General features: G+C 44.5%; 1 protein-coding gene across 1 annotated transcript in view; it reads left to right on the plus strand.

The window, feature by feature from the left end:
• Positions 1–2,088: 2,088 nt before the first annotated feature.
• The window catches only part of SLIT1 (slit guidance ligand 1), a 424,914-nt gene continuing 407,341 nt past the window's right edge, over positions 2,089–19,661 (plus strand). The window contains exon 1 of the mRNA XM_073552870.1: positions 2,089–2,845. Coding sequence (XP_073408971.1) covers positions 2,643–2,845 — 203 coding nt within the window. The 5' untranslated portion in view covers positions 2,089–2,642. The remainder of the gene's footprint in view (positions 2,846–19,661) is intronic.

A 19,661-nucleotide genomic window follows, 5' to 3' on the forward strand; every position in this document is an offset into this window, starting at 1 on the left:
GTAGGGGAAGTATAAGTGAGTCATATATATTTTATTATTTTTAAGCTTTCTGTAGAGTAAACTTCAGCCTGGACATCCCCTTTAAGTGACAAACTGTTAAGATTCTCTCAGTAATAGTAAACAATGGATAGCAGATGAATGCAATGCAGAGGATATCAATGTGCCATCCGTTTGTTTTTTTGTGGACCCATTCACTTAAATGGGAGAGTTTGATACATAAATGAGCTGCAAATCAGACGTGTTGACTTATTTTTTCCACACCGATGGACTACAAAAAGTGTCCACCACATAAAGAAACTCATAGACTTGCCCATAATGTCTTGCAGGTATGACATCACATTCTATAGTAAGTATAACCTGTATAAAAGCCGAAGCAGGGAATGCAGCGGCCGCTTTGTGGTGAATCTGGATAGTGACAGGACGTAACTGCTCAAAGTTTAACAATAGAAATAGGAAGAAAAAACCTATAAAATACTGAATACACATTACAGATAGCGTGTGACAGCAGAGCAGTGCAGAAAAGCTATATAACTATCTTGGCACACTACTATAGGGGTAGACCATGCAACCGCAAGGGGGCCTGTAAGTCAGGGGGTCCCTGTGCTGAATATCTGTGCCCCCAAAAACATGTCTCGACTTCAATGGTATCTGCATCCTCAAGATGCAGTCGACTACAATGGTGAAATAGGAAACCGGAGGCATCGGTTATATCACTAGATCGCACTGCCTGCGCGGAGCCTCAGTCCGCTCACCACACAGACCGGAGTGGCGCATTGTGGGAGCAGGGCTAGAGGAGTTATATTTACTTTATTAGACAGTTTCTGGAGGGTAAAGTGGGGGCATCATACTATCTGGGGGGAGGGGGTAACTATGGGGGCCTCATAATGTGAAGGGGTCCCTATGGGGGCTTCATTATGTGTTTGGGGGAACTGCGGGAGCATCATACTGTGTGTTGGACTGTGGGGGCATCATACTGTGTGTTGGACTGTGGGGGCATCATGCTTTGCTGGGAGCACTGTACATGTGGAGGGCACTATGGGGGAAAATTGTGTGAAGGAAATCACTGTGGAGGTATCCAGGTGGGGGGGGGCATTTTTTGGGGTGCCAATGCATGAAATGGTTATGGTGGTGGGCGAGAAAACTACAATACATGCCCATTTTAGTAGGATTTTCCTTCTGTGACTGACCTATGTGCCATGACCCTGCCAACTATTGTGCCAAGTTTTTATCTGGGGGGGGGGGGGTGTAACCTAATTCAGACTTTTGCTGTGAGCCCATTAATGATTCCTATGTATGCGAGGAGTAACCCTTTCCACTAACACATTGGCTCGGTGTCTCTTGTGCTGAGCGGCCATTGAGTAGAATAATAATCCCATAAACATTCGGCCTTATCCTTGTAATGAAAAAAAAGTACTAAACATTATCCGTGCCTTTTTTTTTTTTTTTTTTTTTGGTAGAGGGGGTTAGCAAAAAAATATGGGGGAAATTCAGGAAGGGCAGAAATTCTGCACCCATCGGAATAAGTCATGAAGTCTCAGCTTTCGGCCAACTATATGGGCAGCACGGTGGCTCATTGGTCAGCATTGCAGCGCTGCAGTCCTGGGTTCAAATCCCCACCACATTGCATGTTCTCCCCGTGTTTGCGTGGGTTTTCCTTCGGCTTCTCCGGTTTCCTCCCACATTCCAAAGACAGACTGATAGGGAATTTAGATTGTGAGCCCCATCAGGGACAGCGATGATAATGTCTGTAAAGTGCTGCGGAATATGACAGTGCTATATAAAGATGATTATTAAATATGTTTTGCTTCAATTCTGCACCCTCCGTTTAGTTTGAGCTAAAAAAAAAACGTTTTTTTTTAGGTTTTTTTTTGGCAAAATGGGAAAGCTCTCTGGCCATCGGGGCAGTAATATTGGCCATTTGTCTTCTTATTTTAGCAAGGCGCTGAGTGCTAAGGAGCGAGTGGTGCAGATGTGCTGTCTGCAAGACCCAGTGCAGTTGCTGAGTTTTTTAGTCAATGAGCCCCCTCCTCTCCCCTGGCTGTTCTGTAGGGGGTAAAGCCCTGCACACACCAGACAGGAGGAGGGAGCAGGGAGGAGTCAGCCTGATATTTGTGTGTCTCTCCATTGATGGATGGCTGCTGTTATGTGCCTGTGTGTGTGTGCTGCTTTCTCTCCCCTCTTATTTATTCTGGTACCAAGCTCCAGACACAGAGAGCAGAGGAGAGAAGAAGGCTCAGTGTGCACAGGGACCTCCAGACACAGAGACACAGGAGCACACTTCCTGCACAGAGACCAAGGCACTAGGAAGGTGCTGGCTGCACTGTGAGAGCAGCATTTTCCTAGCAGCCTGAGAGCCTAAAAAAAAAAGGAAAAGGATTACTGAGTCTTTGTAACACTCCAAGATTGCAATTGTTACAGTCAATTTTTTTTCTACATTATTATTTTTTTTATTATTTTTTATTCTTCCATTCTGGGATTTGCCAAGGATTTCTTTTTTTTTTTTTTTGGAGGGGGGAAGAAGCTTACCTGGATCCTTTTTTTTTATGTTTTTTTAATTTTTAATTTTTTTTTTTTGCTTTAGGACTCTTGATGATTTAAAGGGCTCCGCGCAGTCTTTAGGCTGGAAACCTTCTTCTGGCAGCATGGCTGTAAGGGGATATTCATATTATTCTAGCTTCTCATTGTGGCTCAGAGCCGGAGTGTGGATACTGGCTTGGAGCAGCATCTGCCAAGTGTGTGCCAATGGATGCCCGGCTCTGTGCTCCTGTAGCGGAACCACGGTGGATTGTCATGGGTTGGGTCTAAAAATGGTTCCGAAAAATATCCCAAGGAACACGGAGAGGCTGTAAGTAGGAGCCGAGAGACCTTCTTTACATTTATGGTTGATGCAGATTATTTATTGTGTTGCATGTCGTTGATACATTTGTTTATGTTGCTTTTTTATTTTATTTATTCATTTTTTTTTTTACCTGTTTTGTAAATAGCAGATACAAAGTCCTCTAACTTTAGAAAATTGACTTCCTAAGGTTCTTTTCTAATGTTATAATAGTCCCACACCCTGGATATTGGGAGGACTGTTCGGCTACGTTCCCACCATGAGCTTTTGGTGCGTTTTTGATGCTGCGTCTTACAGTTCCGGCAAAGTGGATGTGATTTATAGACATCTCCCGCCCGCTGCGCTTCTTTATTACTCACCGTAAACTAACGTGCGGTGCGGGTTTCACATCCGCGACATGTCAGCCCTTCTCGCGGTTTTCAGGCTGAGTTTTCTGTTCGGAATTTCCCCCGTAGAACTGCATTAGATGCAGAAAATCTGCAGGTAAAAAAAAATGCACGTGTGGCTTTAGTGCATCAAAAAGTGCACGCAAAAACGCAATAAAAAAAAAATGCAAGTTACCGGTGCCGAAATTCTACATCCAGAACTCTCCAATAACTCTTCATGGGGTCATAGTTCCTACTATGAGCTTTTGGTGAGTTTTTGATGTTGCAGATTTTTTGCACCCTTTAAGTAAAGTAGGTTACTTGCATTTTTTTCAAAAGCGCTCATCATGGGGTCGTAGACTTATATTGACCATATTGGCACCCCCCCTCCCCCAATTACCATTATTACACTCTTTCTATTTCTTAATGGAGCAGTTGAGATAGCGGGGTCGCCTGTAAAAGCTTGAAAGCCTCCTAATGATATTACCCCTGGAGCAATGAATAGGAAACAGCTCTGTTACATGTGAGAAACCGGGAGCTGAAAAGTGAAAAAAAAAATGTTGTTTTTTGCAGTTTTTTTATGCCTGGGGTTTTAATGATTCGGTGGTAAAAAAATTTTTTTTTTGGGGTGGTGGGGGAGTCAGAAAGAATTGACATGTTGCTGCTATTTTCTACGTGGACTGTAGGCAAGTTTTACTATTGAAATCACTAGGAAGCTTATTGAAAAAGTGGTTTTTCATACTGATATAGGAGCAGAATCCTCTCCAAAATCCACACCGTGTGAACGTACCCCTAAGTTCCGCTATGTCTCTAGCTCTCCTCTCTCATCATTTATTTTCTTGGCTGGTTGTTCCTTGTGACCGGGAGAAGTTGCAGTGAAATGTATGAAGTGGTGTCACTCCTGCGTAGTTGAGCTGTATATGTCATTAGGGAGCAGATAGTTATCGGTGAAGATTGCAGGCACTTTGGGTTTTTCTCTGCAGCTACGGGGTAGATGGAGCTGACGGTGAAGGTCTGCGAGACTCGCGAGCTGAGTACATGAGGTTTTCAAGTTTTATTTTGTATGGTTTTTATGCATTTGTGATACATATGGATCCCGGTATAGTCCATGAACACTGGCGTTATGTGCCGGCCACATCATGAAGTGCAATCTCTGTGTCTTCCCTCCTGTATCTTATTGGCCATGGCAAAAAAAAAAAAAAAATGATCCGTGACGTTTGACCATTGCTCAAGCATGGAAACACTTTATGGAAGTGCCCAACTGGGCATGGAGATTGAATATTATATAAAAGCACTTTATGTCTGCAGAAATAGATTATTAAAGGGTTATTCCCCCAAAAGATAGGATAGCCGGGGGTCCGACCAATGGAACCCCCAGTGATTCCAAGAACAGGTCTCTGGAAACCCAGAGAATTGAGATTCTGCAGAGCGCAACGTTCAGTTACTTTCATAGCTTTGTAGAAAATGGATGGAGCGGAGTCCGAGCATGGACTTGCAGGACGAGCCTGTAGAGCCCCATGCATGGGGTTAGTATTCCTGTGTCAGTCCCCTGGTGATCAGTAAGTTGTCCCCTCCTATCACATGGATATGGGATAGTTTAATATTTTTGGAACTAACCATTTAACTTGTAGGCTATGTTTCCACAATGAGCTTTTTTGGTGACTTTATGATGTTGCCGATTCAGATCAAAAACTCAAGGAAAACTCATCTTGGGAATGTAGTAAAAAAGCAAAAACAATGTATCAGACACTGGAAACCAAGACTTATTACTACAGGGATACAGATGTGGAGTATCCATGGATCAAACTCACCCAATCAAGTCTATGGGTCTGTGAAACCTTGGAACGCACACGGATGGCGTCCTAGTTGTACCCTAGTGCCGTGCGTTTTTTAAAAATGTTTATTTGATAGGAGAAACTAGGCAAAGCTTCATTAGTTTTTTTGGTAGCAAATAAGAAAAAGGGATGAAACTCTGGTGGGAAAAACTGACACACACCGAAGACTGATGATAACCTGATCCAAAACACTGTTGACAATCTGACCCAAAACGCTGATGACAATCTGATCCAAAACACTGATGACAATACGATCCTAAACACTGACCACATCTCAGTACCAATGCTTTCTGGCTGATGATTTCGTCACTTTTGAATGTTGGTTGTGCTTTCACACTCATGGTAGCATGAGACGGACTCTACAACCCACACAAGTGGCTCAGGTAGTGCAGCTCATCCAGGATGACACATCAATGTGAGCTGTGGCAAAAAGGTTTTCTGTGTCTGTCAGCGTAGTGTCCAAAGGCTGGAGGCGCTGCCAGGAGACAGGCCAGTACACCAGGAGATGTGGAGGGGGCTGTAGGAGGACAACAACCCAGCAGCAGGACTGCTACCTCAGCCTTTGTGCAAGGAGGAAGAGGAGGAGCACTGCCAGAGCCCTGCAAAATGACCTTCAGCAGGCCACAAATGTGCATATGTCTGCACAAATGGTTAGAAACCGACTCCATGAGGATGGTCTGAGTGCCCGACATCCACAGATGGGGGTTGTGCTCACAGCCCAACACCGTGCGGCCCTCCAAAGAAATGACACCCCACACCATTACTGACCCACTGCCAAACCGGACATGCTGAAGGATGTTGCAGGCAGCAGATCGCTCTCCACAGCGTCTCTAGACTCTGTCACATCTGTCACGTGCTCAGTGTGAACCTGCTTTCATCTGGGAAGAGCACAGGGCGCCAGTGGCGAATTTGCCAATCCTGGTGTTCTGTGGCAAATGCCAAGCGTCCTGCACGGTGTTGGGCTGTGAGCACAACCCCCATCTGTGGATGTCGGGCACTCAGACCATCTTCATTGAGTCAGTTTCTAGCCGTTTGTGCAGACACATGCACATTTGTGGCCTGCTGGAGGTCATTTTGCAGGGTTCTGGCAGTGCTCCTCCTGTTCCTCCTTGCACAAAGGCTGAGGTAGCGGTCCTGCTGCTGGGTTGTTGCTCTCCTACAGCCCCCTACATGTTTCCTGGTGTACTGGCCTGTCTCCTGGTAGCGCCTCCAGCCTCTGGACACTACGCTGACAGACACAGCAAACCTTCTGTGGTCTGTGGTCCCCACCTGCAGAACCACTCCTTTATTGAGTGTGTCTTGATAATTGCCAATAATTTCCATCTGTTGTCTATTCCATTTGCACAACAGCATGTGAAATTGATTGTCAATCAGTGTTGCTTCCTAAGTGGACAGTTTGATTTCACAGAAGTTTGATTTACTTGGAGTTATATTCTGTAGTTTAAGCGTGGCGCCCCCAGGAGCATGGTCACCACAGTGGCATTGCCTTCCTCCAGGGAGGGTGATGTCAGGCTTGGAAGCAATGAAGGGTCTCTCTAGCAGTTAGCCATGTCATGCAACATGGTTCCCACTCCAGGCCAGCAGAGGGAGCTCTGAACCAATACTAAGGGGAAGAGTTTCTCTCTGGGGGCCAGGAGGGGAAATTAGTCAGTTAGTGTGAGGAGGGCAACAAGTGTAGCCGTATGGAGAGAAGCTGGAGGTTGAGCTGAGGATAGAGAGCTCCCTCCCAGTGATAGCGCATGATCTGGAGCCTGGTCTCCACGGTTGTATGGATACTGAAGGTCCTGCAATAAAAACCAGAGGAATAGGAAGCTGTAAATGCTCTATTCCCACCTAAGACTCGGAGGCACAACAGCGACGGGTGAGCCAAGAGAAATAGAGGGCTACAGCTGTCTGCCATACGAGGCAGATCCAAAAGGGAAGAAGAAGGAGGAACGTCAGTGTAACACAGTACTGCATGTACCTCAAGTAAGAGCTAGAGAGGAGACTACACAACCCATCTGATAGAGAGATCCCTGAGTTGATTCCAGGCTAGCCTGCTCCTGTGCCATCTGTAATCTGGACCCTGGACTGCGTTTGCCAAGTAAAGGTAAAGAAACTGCACCCTGTTGTGTCCTTGCCTTCTTCTTCCTACAAACTCTCCGGCACTGCTACATCCTTGTGCCATACACTGCACCCTCGTCCCCAACACCGATCTACACTGCCCTGGGACCAACGGCCCTGCCTGTGGAGGGCTATAACATCACTGCTGCACCACACCATCTGTCCCAGAGGATCTGTCTGCAGCGTCGGCTTAACACCTCCTTTGCCGAACACCACAGGTGGCGTCATGAATCACTCATAAACTTTATTTTGTCACTCAAACCCCTTTTACATGGACGCCCAGGGCCACGGACCGGGTCACCGCTGCTATGACACTGCCCTCTGAGAGACCGGCCCGGTACCAAATACCCCACAGCCCTGGGAGGGCGACCCATTTGTGTTCCCTTTATTTTTTTTGAGCAGTGTACATACACTGTGTCTCAAGAAGTTTGACTTTTTGGGTTTTCCTCCCATTTCTCTCCAGTTCATGGCTGATATTATAAAACTTTGCTATAATCACATATAAACTAGAGTGAAGTAAATGGGAGGAAAAACCTGAAATGTCAAAACTTCTTGATGGTTTCCCCTCCGCATAAATCAGATTATTTTCTCCATTCCATGTCAGCGGAGTTAAAGTTTCACATCCCATGGAAAGGCTCCGTTTATCCCCCGAAGCCGTTCATGTTGGAATCGCTTTAATGACTTTTTAGTGACAAGCGTAAAACTTTGATGAATTCCATGAAAACTATGAAGGAGTTTAATGAGAACCACAAGCTCTCCTGCGCTTGCGAAGTGGCGTGAAAGCTGTCAGATATTCCTCCTGCAACGCATTGCTGGGATCTCTGACAAGCAGAAGGGATCCTTATCTTAGGGTTTTATTTTTCAAGTCAAGTGCATTGGTATTCCACACCTCCGTCCAAGTAATTATGCGCTGCCTATGTTTAGATCATTTAGATAGCGGTGCACGCTGAAATTTCCTGCGTTTCAATTGCCAGACCATCTGGAAAAGATGTCAGACATGCATTTGTGCTTTGCATGTAAACTGTGGAAAGGGGGAACTTCGAGCTGCGGTAACACTTCTCGGCTAGTGAGGGCTTTGGATAATTTCTTTTATTGGAAGGTCTCCTTGTAATATAATGCTGCCCGGACCCCCAATTATCAGCTGTACTCTGGGAACGAACCTGGCAGTTTGCGTTCAATTTCCCTATGGCGCCTCCGGAGGGTAAATAAAGTATTACACCCCTAATCCTGACCACCTAGCTAGCTATCTTTGTAATGCAAAGATGTATTGAGTCATCCATATGGAAAGGCGCTTTTCGTATCTACACCAGCTGAGGGTCCTGAATGAGTGACCCCCGTTAAAGGGTTGTCCACTTCATTTTATATTAAAGTGAACCCTCGGAGGTCATAAAACAAAAAAGTACAGATACTAACCTACCGGACCACCGTCATTCCTCCACACCTCTTCCTGTGTCCTTCTCCCTGCAGGGAATTGCACGTGACCGCTGCAGACAGTCAGTGGTTACTGATTGGCTGCAGGCTTAACTTTCTGGGCGAGCCATAGAAAACAGTCTCCTGGCTCTCTCTTCCCAGCTCAGACAGAACGTCAGACTGGTTATAGACATGAAGTCCCCCGTCGCCTTCTTATAAGTGTGTCTTGTCTGAAACCTTGCAGAATTCAACATACCTGGCCGCAGTAACGCAGTCTGTGTATGATCCGTGCCGTCCATGGTTCGGGCAGCATGCATCAGCTGACAGGTTCCCTTAAATTGACTTGAAAATAGTTTTTTTTCTAAACCAGGGTATGAAATTTATTTATAATTATCTATAAAATAAATATATTACATTACTGAAAACATATTAAAAATTTATATAAGATATATTTTTGTCAATAAAAAGTATATATATATATATAGATAGATAGATAGATAGAGATATATATTAAGATCACATAAAATATACAGGTGCTTTCACAAAATTAAAAAAATCACCAAAAAGTGAATTTATTTCAGTTCTTCAATACAAAAAGTGAAACTCCTATATTCTATAGAGTCATTACAGACAGAGTGATTTATTTCACGGGTTTATTTCTGTTAATGTTGATTATGGCTTACAGCCAATGAAAACCCAAAAGTCATTATCTCAGTAAATTAGAATACTTTATAACACCAGCTTGAAAAATGATTTTAAAATCAGAAATGTTGGCCAACTGAAATGTATGTTCAGTAAATGCACTCAATACTTGGTCGGGACTCCTTTTGCATCAATTACTGCATCAATGCGGCGTGGCATGGAGGCGATCAGCCTGTGGCGCTGCTGAGGGGTTATGGAAGCCCAGGTTGCTTTGATAGCAGCCTTCAGCTCGTCTGCATTGTTGGGTCTGGCGTTTTTCCTCTTCCTCTTAATAATAATAATAATAATAAATTTTATTTTTATAGCGCCGACATATTCCGCAGCACTTTACATTTCAGAGGGGATTTGTACAGACAATAGACATTACAGCATAACAATAATCACATACAGTAGATTATAACAAATACCAAGAGGAGTGAGGGCCCTGCTCGCAAGCTTACAGTCTATGAGGAAAGAGGGAGACACGAAAGGTGGGTGGTAACAGTTGCCCTGATTGTATGGACCAGCCATAATGTTAAGTGTGTGACAGTACAGACACAGAGGGCTAATGGATGCATAAAGCATGTGGGAACATGATGCTGGGAACCTGGTTATGGTAAAACTTTTGGCTCTGCCACACAGGGATAGGTTAGGTTAATGTGTTGAGGCGATAGGCCAGTCTGAATAAATGCGTTTTCAGGACACACTTAAAATTGTGGGGATTGGGGACTAATCGTATTGACCTGGGAAGTGCATTCCAAAGAATTGGCGCGGCACGTGTAAAGTCTTGGAGACGGGAGTGGGAGGTTCTGACTATTGAGGATACTAACCTCAGGTCATCAGCAGAACGGAGGGCGCGGGTAGGGTGGTATACTGAAACAAGGGAGGAGATGTAGGGTGGTGCTGAGCCATGGAGGGCTTTGTGGGTGAGGGTAATAAGTTTATACTGAATTCTGGAGTGGATGGGTAGCCAGTGTAATGACTGGCACAAGGTAGAGGCATCGGTGTAACGATTGGTGAGGAATATGATCCTGGCTGCAGCATTCAAGACAGATTGGAGGGGAGAGTTTGGTAAGAGGGAGACCGATTAGAAGAGAGTTACAATAGTCAAGACGAGAATGAATAAGAGAAACAGTAAGAGTTTTTGCAGAGTCAAAAGTAAGAAAAGGTCGAATTCTAGAAATGTTTTTGAGGTGCAGATGACAAGAGCGAGCCAGTGATCGAATGTGGGGGGCAAAGGAAAGCTCGGAATCAAGTATGACCCCAAGACAGCGGGCATGTTGCTGGGGAGTAATAGTGGAACCACAGACGGAAATGGCAATGTCGGGTGTAGGTACATTAGTAGCGGGAGGAAAAATATTCCTCTTGACAATACTCCATAGATTCTCTATGGGGTTAAGGTCAGGCGAGTTTGCTGCCAATCAAGCACAGTGATACTGTTGTTTTTACATCAGGTATTGGCACTTTTGGCAGTGTGGACAGGTGCCAAGCCCTGCTGGAGAATGACATTTCCATCTCCAAAAAGCTTGTCGGCAGAGGGAAGCATGAAGTGCTCTACAATTTCCTAGTAGATGGCTGCGCTGACTTTGGTCTTGATAAACACAGTGGACCTACACCAGCAGATGACATGGCTCCCCAAACCATCACTGATTGTGGAGACTTCACACTAGACCTCCAGCAACTTGGATTGTGGCCTCTCCACTCAGGGAACCGTATCAGGACCTAATCGTAAATAAGCAGTAAGCACTATTTCCACAGTGAACCAGACTTGGTAGTAATATAACTGAAGGACTTTGTGAATTAAGATAATAACCGGGTATATAACCGGCAGTCAGCCAATCACTTTATTCAAGCCATTAACTGGGAAGATTCCATTTAATCATCACTGTGACCATCGCTCTTGCTACCTAAAATTTCAAGCTTGCATGAGGGACTGTGATACCATCGCTGTGGACTATGTATTGTTAAGTGAATACAGTAATGACTCACTTTTGATTACATTAATACCCTTGTCAGCATTCATCCTTGAAACCGCGCACACACACTAAGAGGCTGTAAGGGCTCAGTGTGAGGGGCACAGGGCGAGCACGTCACAACCGCCGCCTGTGACATTCCTAATTTCTTTATTATTGGCCTGCCCTGGCACCTATAACATCCAGTTTCCCCCTGGGCATTGCAGTAGCCCATGTCCTGGATACGTCTGTGTGTGGTGGCTCGTGAAGCAATGACTCCAGCAGCAGCCAACTCCTTGTGAATCTCCCCCAAATTTTTGAGTGGCCTTTTCTTCACAATCCTTTCCAGGCTGCGGTTATCCCGGTTGCTTGTGCACCTTTTTCTACCACACTTTTTCCTTCCACTCAACTTTCCAACTTTCCATTAATATTCTTGGATACAGCACTCTGTGAACAGCCGGCTTCTTTAGCAATGACCTTTTGTGGCTTACCCTCCTTGTGGAGTGTGTCAGTGACTGCCTTCTGGACATCTGTCAGGTCAGCAGTCTTCCCCATGATTGTGGAGCCTACTGAAACAGACTAAGGGACCTTTATAAACGCTTAGGAAGCCTTTACAGGTGTTTTTTTGTTAATTATTCTAATTTACTGAGATAATGACTTTTGGGTTTTCATTGGCTGTAAGTCATAATCATCAACATTAACAGAAATAAACACATGAAATAGATCACTCTGTGTGTAATGGCTCTATAGAATGAGTTTTTCATTTTTTTATTGAAGAACTGAAGTAAATTAACTTTTTGATGATATTCTAATTTGTGAGAAGCACCTGTGTGTGTGTGTTTATATATACACGCTTGGTCAAAATTGTTGGTACCCCTCATTTAATGACAGAAAAACCCACAATGGTGACAGAAATAACTTGACTCTGACAAAAGTACCGTAATAAATCAAAAATCTATGAAAATGAACAAAAAAGTCAGACATTGCTTTTCATCCATGCTTCCATAGAGTTTTAAAAAAAATAAAACTCATGAAATAGGTCTGGACTAAAATGATGGTTCCCTTAACTTAGTATTTTGTTGCACAACCTTTTGAGACAATCATTGCAATCAAACGATTCCTGTAACTGTCAATGAGACTTCTGCACCTCTCGACAGGTATTTTGGCCCACTCCTCAAGAACAAACTGCTCCAGTTGTCTCGGGTTGAAGGTTGCCTTTTCCAGACGGCATGTCTCAGCTCTTTCCAAAGATGCTCAATAGGATTTAGGTCGGTGCTCATAGAAGGCCACTTCAGAATAGTCCAATGTTTTTCTCTTAGCCATTTTTGGGTGTTTTTAGCTGTGTGTTTTGGGTCATTATCCTGTTGCAAGACCCTTGACCTGCGACTGAGACCAAGCTTTCTGACACTGGGCAGCACATTTCTCTCTAGATTCCCTTGATAGTCTTGAGATTTCATTGTACCCTGCACAGATTCTAGACACACTGTACCAGATGCAGCAAAGCAGCCCCAGAACATAACAGAGCCTCCTCCATGTTTCACAGTAGGGACAGTGTTATTTTCTTGATATGTTTCATTTTTCCCTCTGTGAGCATAGAGCTGATGTGCCTTGCCAAAAAGTTCCATTTTTGTCTCATGTGTCCATAGGACATTCTCCCAGAAGCTTTGTGGCTTGTCAACATGTAGTTTGGAAAATTCCAGTCTGGCTTTTTTATGATTTTTTTTTTTTTTTTTTCAACAATGGTGTCCTCCTTGGTAGTCTCCCTTAAGTCCACTTTGGCTCATACAGTGACGGTTGGTGCGATCTGACACTGATGTTCCTTGAGCTTGAAGTTCACCTTTAATCTGTTTAGAAGTTTTTCTGGGCTCTTTTGTTACTATTCGTATTATCCGTCTCTTTGACTTGTCGTCAATTTTCCTCCTGCGGCCACGTCCAGGGAGGTTGGCTACAGTCCCATGGAACTTACATTTCTGAATAATATGTGTGATTGTAGTCACAGGAACATCAAGCTACTTGGAGATGGTCTTATAACTTTTACCTTTAACATGTCTGTGTTAGGGCCTGCGGAACGCACCAAATAATATAAGAGGAGATATGTGGTGCGTTCGCAGTCCGGGGTCCACCGTGCAGAGATGGAACCTGCTGCTGAGTAATGGCGGAACAAGATGGTTTATGAACGCTTGCTCACACGTGGGTTAACTTCACCCAGTGTGAATGGAAGCGAACTCTGTTGCTTCACAGAGCCACTAAAACAAATGCCGGAGCCTGTTGAACTCACAGAGCTCGGCTGGGTGAGCGCTAATTCAAGGTCACAGAACCCTGTCCCAGAGGCATAGGGCTAGAGTTCCTCTAGACCATCAGCGCTCGGCGCCGCGGCTGCGGTGCTAGCAAAAGGACGGAGTATATAATCGCACCAAGTGCGCACAGTACTGCTTCGGCAGACGCCACTAACTACCCAGAGTGGGGAGGAAAGCGCTAGGGTTGCGCACGGTGCCGCACTGGCGGCTACTGCCACCTGGCGCGGTACGACAGTGCCCTGAGCAGAGAGGCACAATTGGATGCTAGAAAGTGCAGAGGACTGGGATGCACTGTGGCGTATAGCCTAGCCACTGACAGATGCTGACTCTAACCTCAAGACCCTAACTACAGACACAACCAAGGGTAGGGGATTCATAATGAGTCGTTCGCAGTATCAAGCATCCGTCATCGTACACACCATGAGCCACAAGAGTCTATACTAGCGCAGGGCCGAGCGGCCATGCGACTCTTTTATAGCGGCGTCCTTCCAGGACCTTCCCAGTGGACCAATCCGAGCAGGAACGGGACCTGAGCATGTGACCTCTGACCTCCAATGAGAGGTCGTCCCATGAGCATGACTAGGGGAAAAGCAGGACTTAGTCCCAGGAGCGTCTGCTGGCTGCTGACTGACGCATGATACAATAGCAGAGACAGGAGAAGCAACCAGACGCTTAGCATTAACCTGAGCAAGGCGCTGGGACCGACGTCTCTGCTGAGCAGCCTCCTCTCCGACTGGAGCGGATTGGGAGACCGCAGAAGGCAAGGCTTGAGTTCCCTCCTGTGCAGAGGCAGGAACCCAACGCCTAACAGTTTGTCTATAACTTTCTTTCTAATCTCCTGAGACAGCTCTTTCCTTCGCTTCCTCTGGTCCATGTTGAGTGTGATACACACCATGTCACCACACAGCACAGTGAGTATCTAGCCCTCTATACAGGCCACTCACTGATTCCAAGATTGAAGACACCCGTCATGCTAATTAGTGGACACACCGCGATTTAACATGTCCCTTCTGTCACATTATTTTCAGGGGCACCATAGTAACATAGTTTTGAAGGCTGAAGGAAGACCTTATGTCCATCTAGTTCAGCCTATTTTTAGTGCAGCTGTTCTGTATTGGGGGCTTAATTGTAAAACACTGGGCAAAACCTGTCACTGAAAAAGACCTGGGTGTATGGGTGGACGACTAACTCACATTTAGTGGCCAGTGTCAGGCAGCTGCTGCAAAGGCAAATAAAATAATGGGATGCATTAAAAGAGGCATAGATGCTCATGAGGAGAACATAATTTTACCTCTATATAAGTCACTAGTGCGACCACACTTAGAATACTGTGTACAGTTCTGGTCTCCGGTGTATAAGAAAGACATAGCTGAACTGGAGCCGGTGCAGAGAAGAGCGACAAAGGTTATTAGGGAACTAGGGGGTCTGCAATACCAAGACAGGTTATTACACTTGGGGTTATTTAGTTTGGAAAATCGAAGGCTTGGGGGTGATCTTATTGCAATGTATAAATATATGCGGGGACAGTACAAAGACCTTTCTAATGATCTTTTTACTCTTAGACCTGTGATGGGGACAAGGGGGCATCCACTACGTCTGGAGGAAAGAAGGTTTAAGCATACTCACAGATGCGGATTCTTTACTGTAAGAGCAGTGAGACTATGGAACTCTCTGCCATATGATGTTGTAATGAGTGATTCCCTAATAAAATTTAAGAGGGGACCGGATGCCTTTCTTGAAAAGTATAATATTACAGGGTATATACACTAGTTTCCTTAATATTGCGTTGATCCAGGGAGCTAGTCTGATTGCCGTATGTGGAGTCGGGAAGGATTTTTTTTTCTCCAATGTGAAGCTTACTATTTGCCACATGGGTTTTTTTTGCCTTCCTCTGGATCAACATGTTAGGGCAAGTTAGGATAGGATATGGGTTGAACTAGATGGACTTAAAGTCTCCCTTCAACCTTAATAACTATGTTACTATGCATTGTTGATCCTGGGGAAAGCAAAAAACCCAGTAAAAGCCAATTTTCTCCATAGGGAAAAAAATTCCTTCCCCTAAGCAGGGTCAACCATCTACCTATAATATTCTGTTATTCATAACCTTCTATACTGTTACTCACAAGAAAAGCATCCATTCCTTTCTTACATTCATTCAGTGAGTTGGCCATCACCACTTCCTCAGGAAGAGAAGTCCAGAGCCTCACTGCTCTTACCGTGAAGAACCCTCTTCTATGCTGGTGCAGAAGTTGTCTTTCCTCCAAATGAAGAGAATGCCCCCTTGTTCTTGTCACAGTCATCAACTTATTTCTGTCACCATTGTGGGTTTTTTCTGTCACTATGCGAGGAGTACCAACAATTTTGGCCATGTGTGTGTGTGTGTGTGTGTGTGTGTGTGTGTATATATATATATATATATATATATACACACACACACACAGTTGTGTGAAAAAGTGTTGCCTCTTCTTGAGTTCTGTGCAACTTCAAGAAAACCGTCCCAACCATGAAGCATGGTGGGGGACACATCATACTTTGGGGGTGCCTTTCTGCAAAGGGGAGAGGACGACTGCACCGTATTGAAGGGAGGATGAATGGGGTCATGTATTGCAAGATTAACCTCCGTCCCTCAGTAAGAGCATTGAAGATGGGTTTTGGCTGGGTCTTCCAGCATGACAATGATCCGAAACACACAGCCAGAGTAACTAAGGAGTGGCTCCCTAAGAAGCATTTTACGGTCCTGGAGTGTCCTAGCCAGTCTCCAGACCTGAACCCAAAAGAAGATCTTTGAAGGGAGCGAAAACTCAATGTTGTCCAGCGACATCCCCGAAACCTGAAAGATCTGGAGAAGATCTGTATGGAGGAGGGGGCCAAAATCCCTGCTGCAGTGTGTGCAAACTTGGTCAAGAATTACAGGAAACGTCTGACCTCTGTAACTGCAAACAAAGGTTTCGGAACCAAATATTGAGTTCTGTCTTTGTATTGTATTAAATACTTATTCCATACAATAAAATGCAGATTAATTATCTAAAACTCATACAATGTGACTTTCTGATTTTTATTTTTGGATTCTGTCTCTCACAGGTGAAGTGTACCTACGATAAAAACTACAGACCTCTACATTTTTTGTAGGTGGGAAAACTTGCAAAATCGGCAGCATATCAAATCCCTATTTTCCCCACTGCATATATACATTGATAAGTGTTTTTTTTATTTTATAAATAGATCCCACGCTCTTCAGAATAAAATGAATATATATATTGTAGACAGGACAATATTACTGACAGTAATGAAAGCGCTCGTCCTTTTTTGCTAAGAACTCGTGCCCTCCTGGAGACTTCTCTTTTGGGTCAGCGGCCACCAGGAGATGTAAAGTGCTTTTTTAGCTCTGGGCTGTCTCCCGTCATTCCGAGTCTGAGTCATTAAATCACATTTGTTTGGATGCTAAAGATGATTCCTTATTAATCCTGTCGTCGTCGGAGATGTCGCTCATTTAGCTCTTGTTTATCGTGGATCAGGTCCCGGACTCACAGATCCGCTTTGGATGCAGTCGTAGAAGCCAAACTTTCCTAATTCCTCTTTTCTTCGCAAACTAAACTTCGTCTCGCTGCTTTTTTTGACAAAGAAGAGTGATGTATAATCCAATCATGACTGCCTCTCCGGCCGCTATACTCACGCCAAAAGAAGAAAGGACGTAACAAGTAAAGAAGAGAGGAGTGGCTGCTGCCACTGACAAAGGTTCATCCGGGTGATAAGTATAAAAAACAACCTTCCAATTTATTGCAACGCGTTTCGGAATAGATTCCACTCTGAAACGTGTTGCAATAAATTGAAAGTTTTTTATACTTATCTCCCGGATTCCCCTTCGTCAGCGCCCGGGATCCTCCGCACTCCTCTCTCCTCTACAACTGTAGTCAGAGCCTTCAATGTGAGGTGACTGGCACGTTCTGCCCCTGTTGCCCCCATTTTGGCTCACAGTCGTCCTGTTTCCCGCTGGCTGATGGCAGGAGGATAATTGGCCAATTAACCCGTTTATTTAATAATAAAATATCCATTATTGGATTCAGGTTTCTTGTGTTATTTATGGAATTTTTGTCACTTTCTCTTTTCGTAGTAAATAAAGTTACAAAAAAAAACTCCGTAGGAAAATTATGGGTGACTGGCAAACACCGGTTAATGGGGTGATTACAGGTAGCACATAACGCCCCTTGTATTAACGCCACGGGCCGCTCCGAACCTGCGCCGGCTAATGAATGGCATCTGTTTATTGGGACTGAATGGGAGACTGTCTTCATTTTGCCAATCATTGAAACAGGCCGTCATTAGTAATGAATCATTGTCAGTGTGCAGGGCTGTAAAGCATTTTCATTGACCGCAGGGATTGTGGCCACTGAGGCTACTGAGCCTCTGGGACACGTGCAGGTTGTAATGGCGTCTCCTTGTTAGTTCTGGCAGCTGTTACAGTGGCCATAGTATTATCTCCTGGACGAGTTTCAATATCACTTACTTTAGTCCTGACATTATAATTATGAACCAGGAGGATCAGGATGAACAGTGCAGATTCTGCATCAGTTTCCCACCCCTGTTGTAAGGTGCAACATTTAGCTTTTTTAGGACTTGTTCACACATGGAAATTTTGATGCATTTAAAAGGAATGAGATTTCTAGTCTCTCATTCACACTGTGCATTTTTTTTTCTATCTTAGAAGAACTATTGTGCTTTGTTCGTTCTTTCAGCATTTTTACTGCAATTTGTCTTTCTTTAAGATCAAAATGGTTTTAGCAGCAAAGTATTTCATTAACATGTCTCAAAATGCAGTTTTCTGACCATAGCCTACACTTTTCATGCCAAAAACAATGCATACAAAAAACCTCTGTGTGAACAGTGCTGTAAGGGAATCTGTCAGGACTACTGACAATAGTGGTACGGTTGTACATATCCTAGTACGAGGACTGAAATGATACCTGTCTTGTAGTAATCGGATGTACCAGTGCTGAGAAATCAAGCATTGAAAACACATGCAGATTAGCCTGGAAGTGCACTGTGGGCGTGTCAGTGCACTCAGGGTATTGACACACCCCAATACATTTCCATGCTAATTTGAATGTAGCTCCAAAACCTTGATTTCTCAGCGCTGGCACATCGGATTTCTATAATACAGGTATCATTTTTATTGTTTTACTAGGACCTGTACAGCCAGACCGCTGGTTTAGTAGTAAAATCATCCTGACCGCTTCCCTTTAAATAGCCCGTAACCTGACATTGGTAGTGTTTAGTAATGATGACCCATTCACTTCATATATTCACCATTGCTTTGGAGCCACGAGCAACGTTTGTTACAGAGATGATGGGTCTCTGTGTTTCCTGCTGCTGCAGAACATCCGCTTGTGCTGAGAATGAATGAAATCCCATGCGGAGCAGAGTTTAGTTTTCTGCACTTGTAAGATTAATGGATTCACAAAAGCAACCAGACTGGGGCTTTCAAACTCTGCAGTGGACCGCCGCAGCAATCACGGGTCTGTACAATGTAACCTTGTGCTGTATAAGTATCTACGTCAGGCTGTAACTATCAGTATGGCGTAGAGTTGTCTCCCTGGTGCCAGTGTTGTTACTTTTTGTGTGCACAGTCTAAGACTTTGTTCACACCAGACATGTTATATGTTGGATACCAATGGTGCCCATCAGACCAGCTGCTGACTGTGCGTCAGTGTATGCAGACAGAGCCTCCAACATAATAGCTCGTGCAGACGACCGCAGTTTTGATCAGAGTGTGAGCCATCAAAAAATCAGATCGCATTCGGACCAGTAAGGCCGTGCACATGTCAAAAAATCGCAGCATGGATCATTTGCCTCTCTCCAAGTCCATGTAAAACAATGGACTGCACTCGGATGACATCCGAGTGCAGTCCGATTTTCATGGACTGACGGAATGGACATCTGAGAATATCATATCCCACTCAGATCAGAGTATAATCGGACTGTTTTCCAGATGGAGAACATATGATCGTCTACACCTGCCCTTAATGTGATCAGAGCCATGGACAGATCCAAGTGGAGAGCGAGGGACCACTTTTGTTTTAAAGGAGTTTAATACTTTTAGAAAAAGTGGATTCCAAATGTTTCCTGGCATGCAAGATACCAAAAAGAGGTAGTGCTATCACTCCCTGGGTCCAGCTCACTGTGAC

The sequence above is a fragment of the Dendrobates tinctorius genome, unplaced genomic scaffold, assembly GCF_039654945.1.
Source record: "Dendrobates tinctorius isolate UK_male_01 unplaced genomic scaffold, ASM3965494v1 ptg000196l, whole genome shotgun sequence".
In the NCBI taxonomy this organism is placed as follows: domain Eukaryota; kingdom Metazoa; phylum Chordata; class Amphibia; order Anura; family Dendrobatidae; genus Dendrobates; species Dendrobates tinctorius.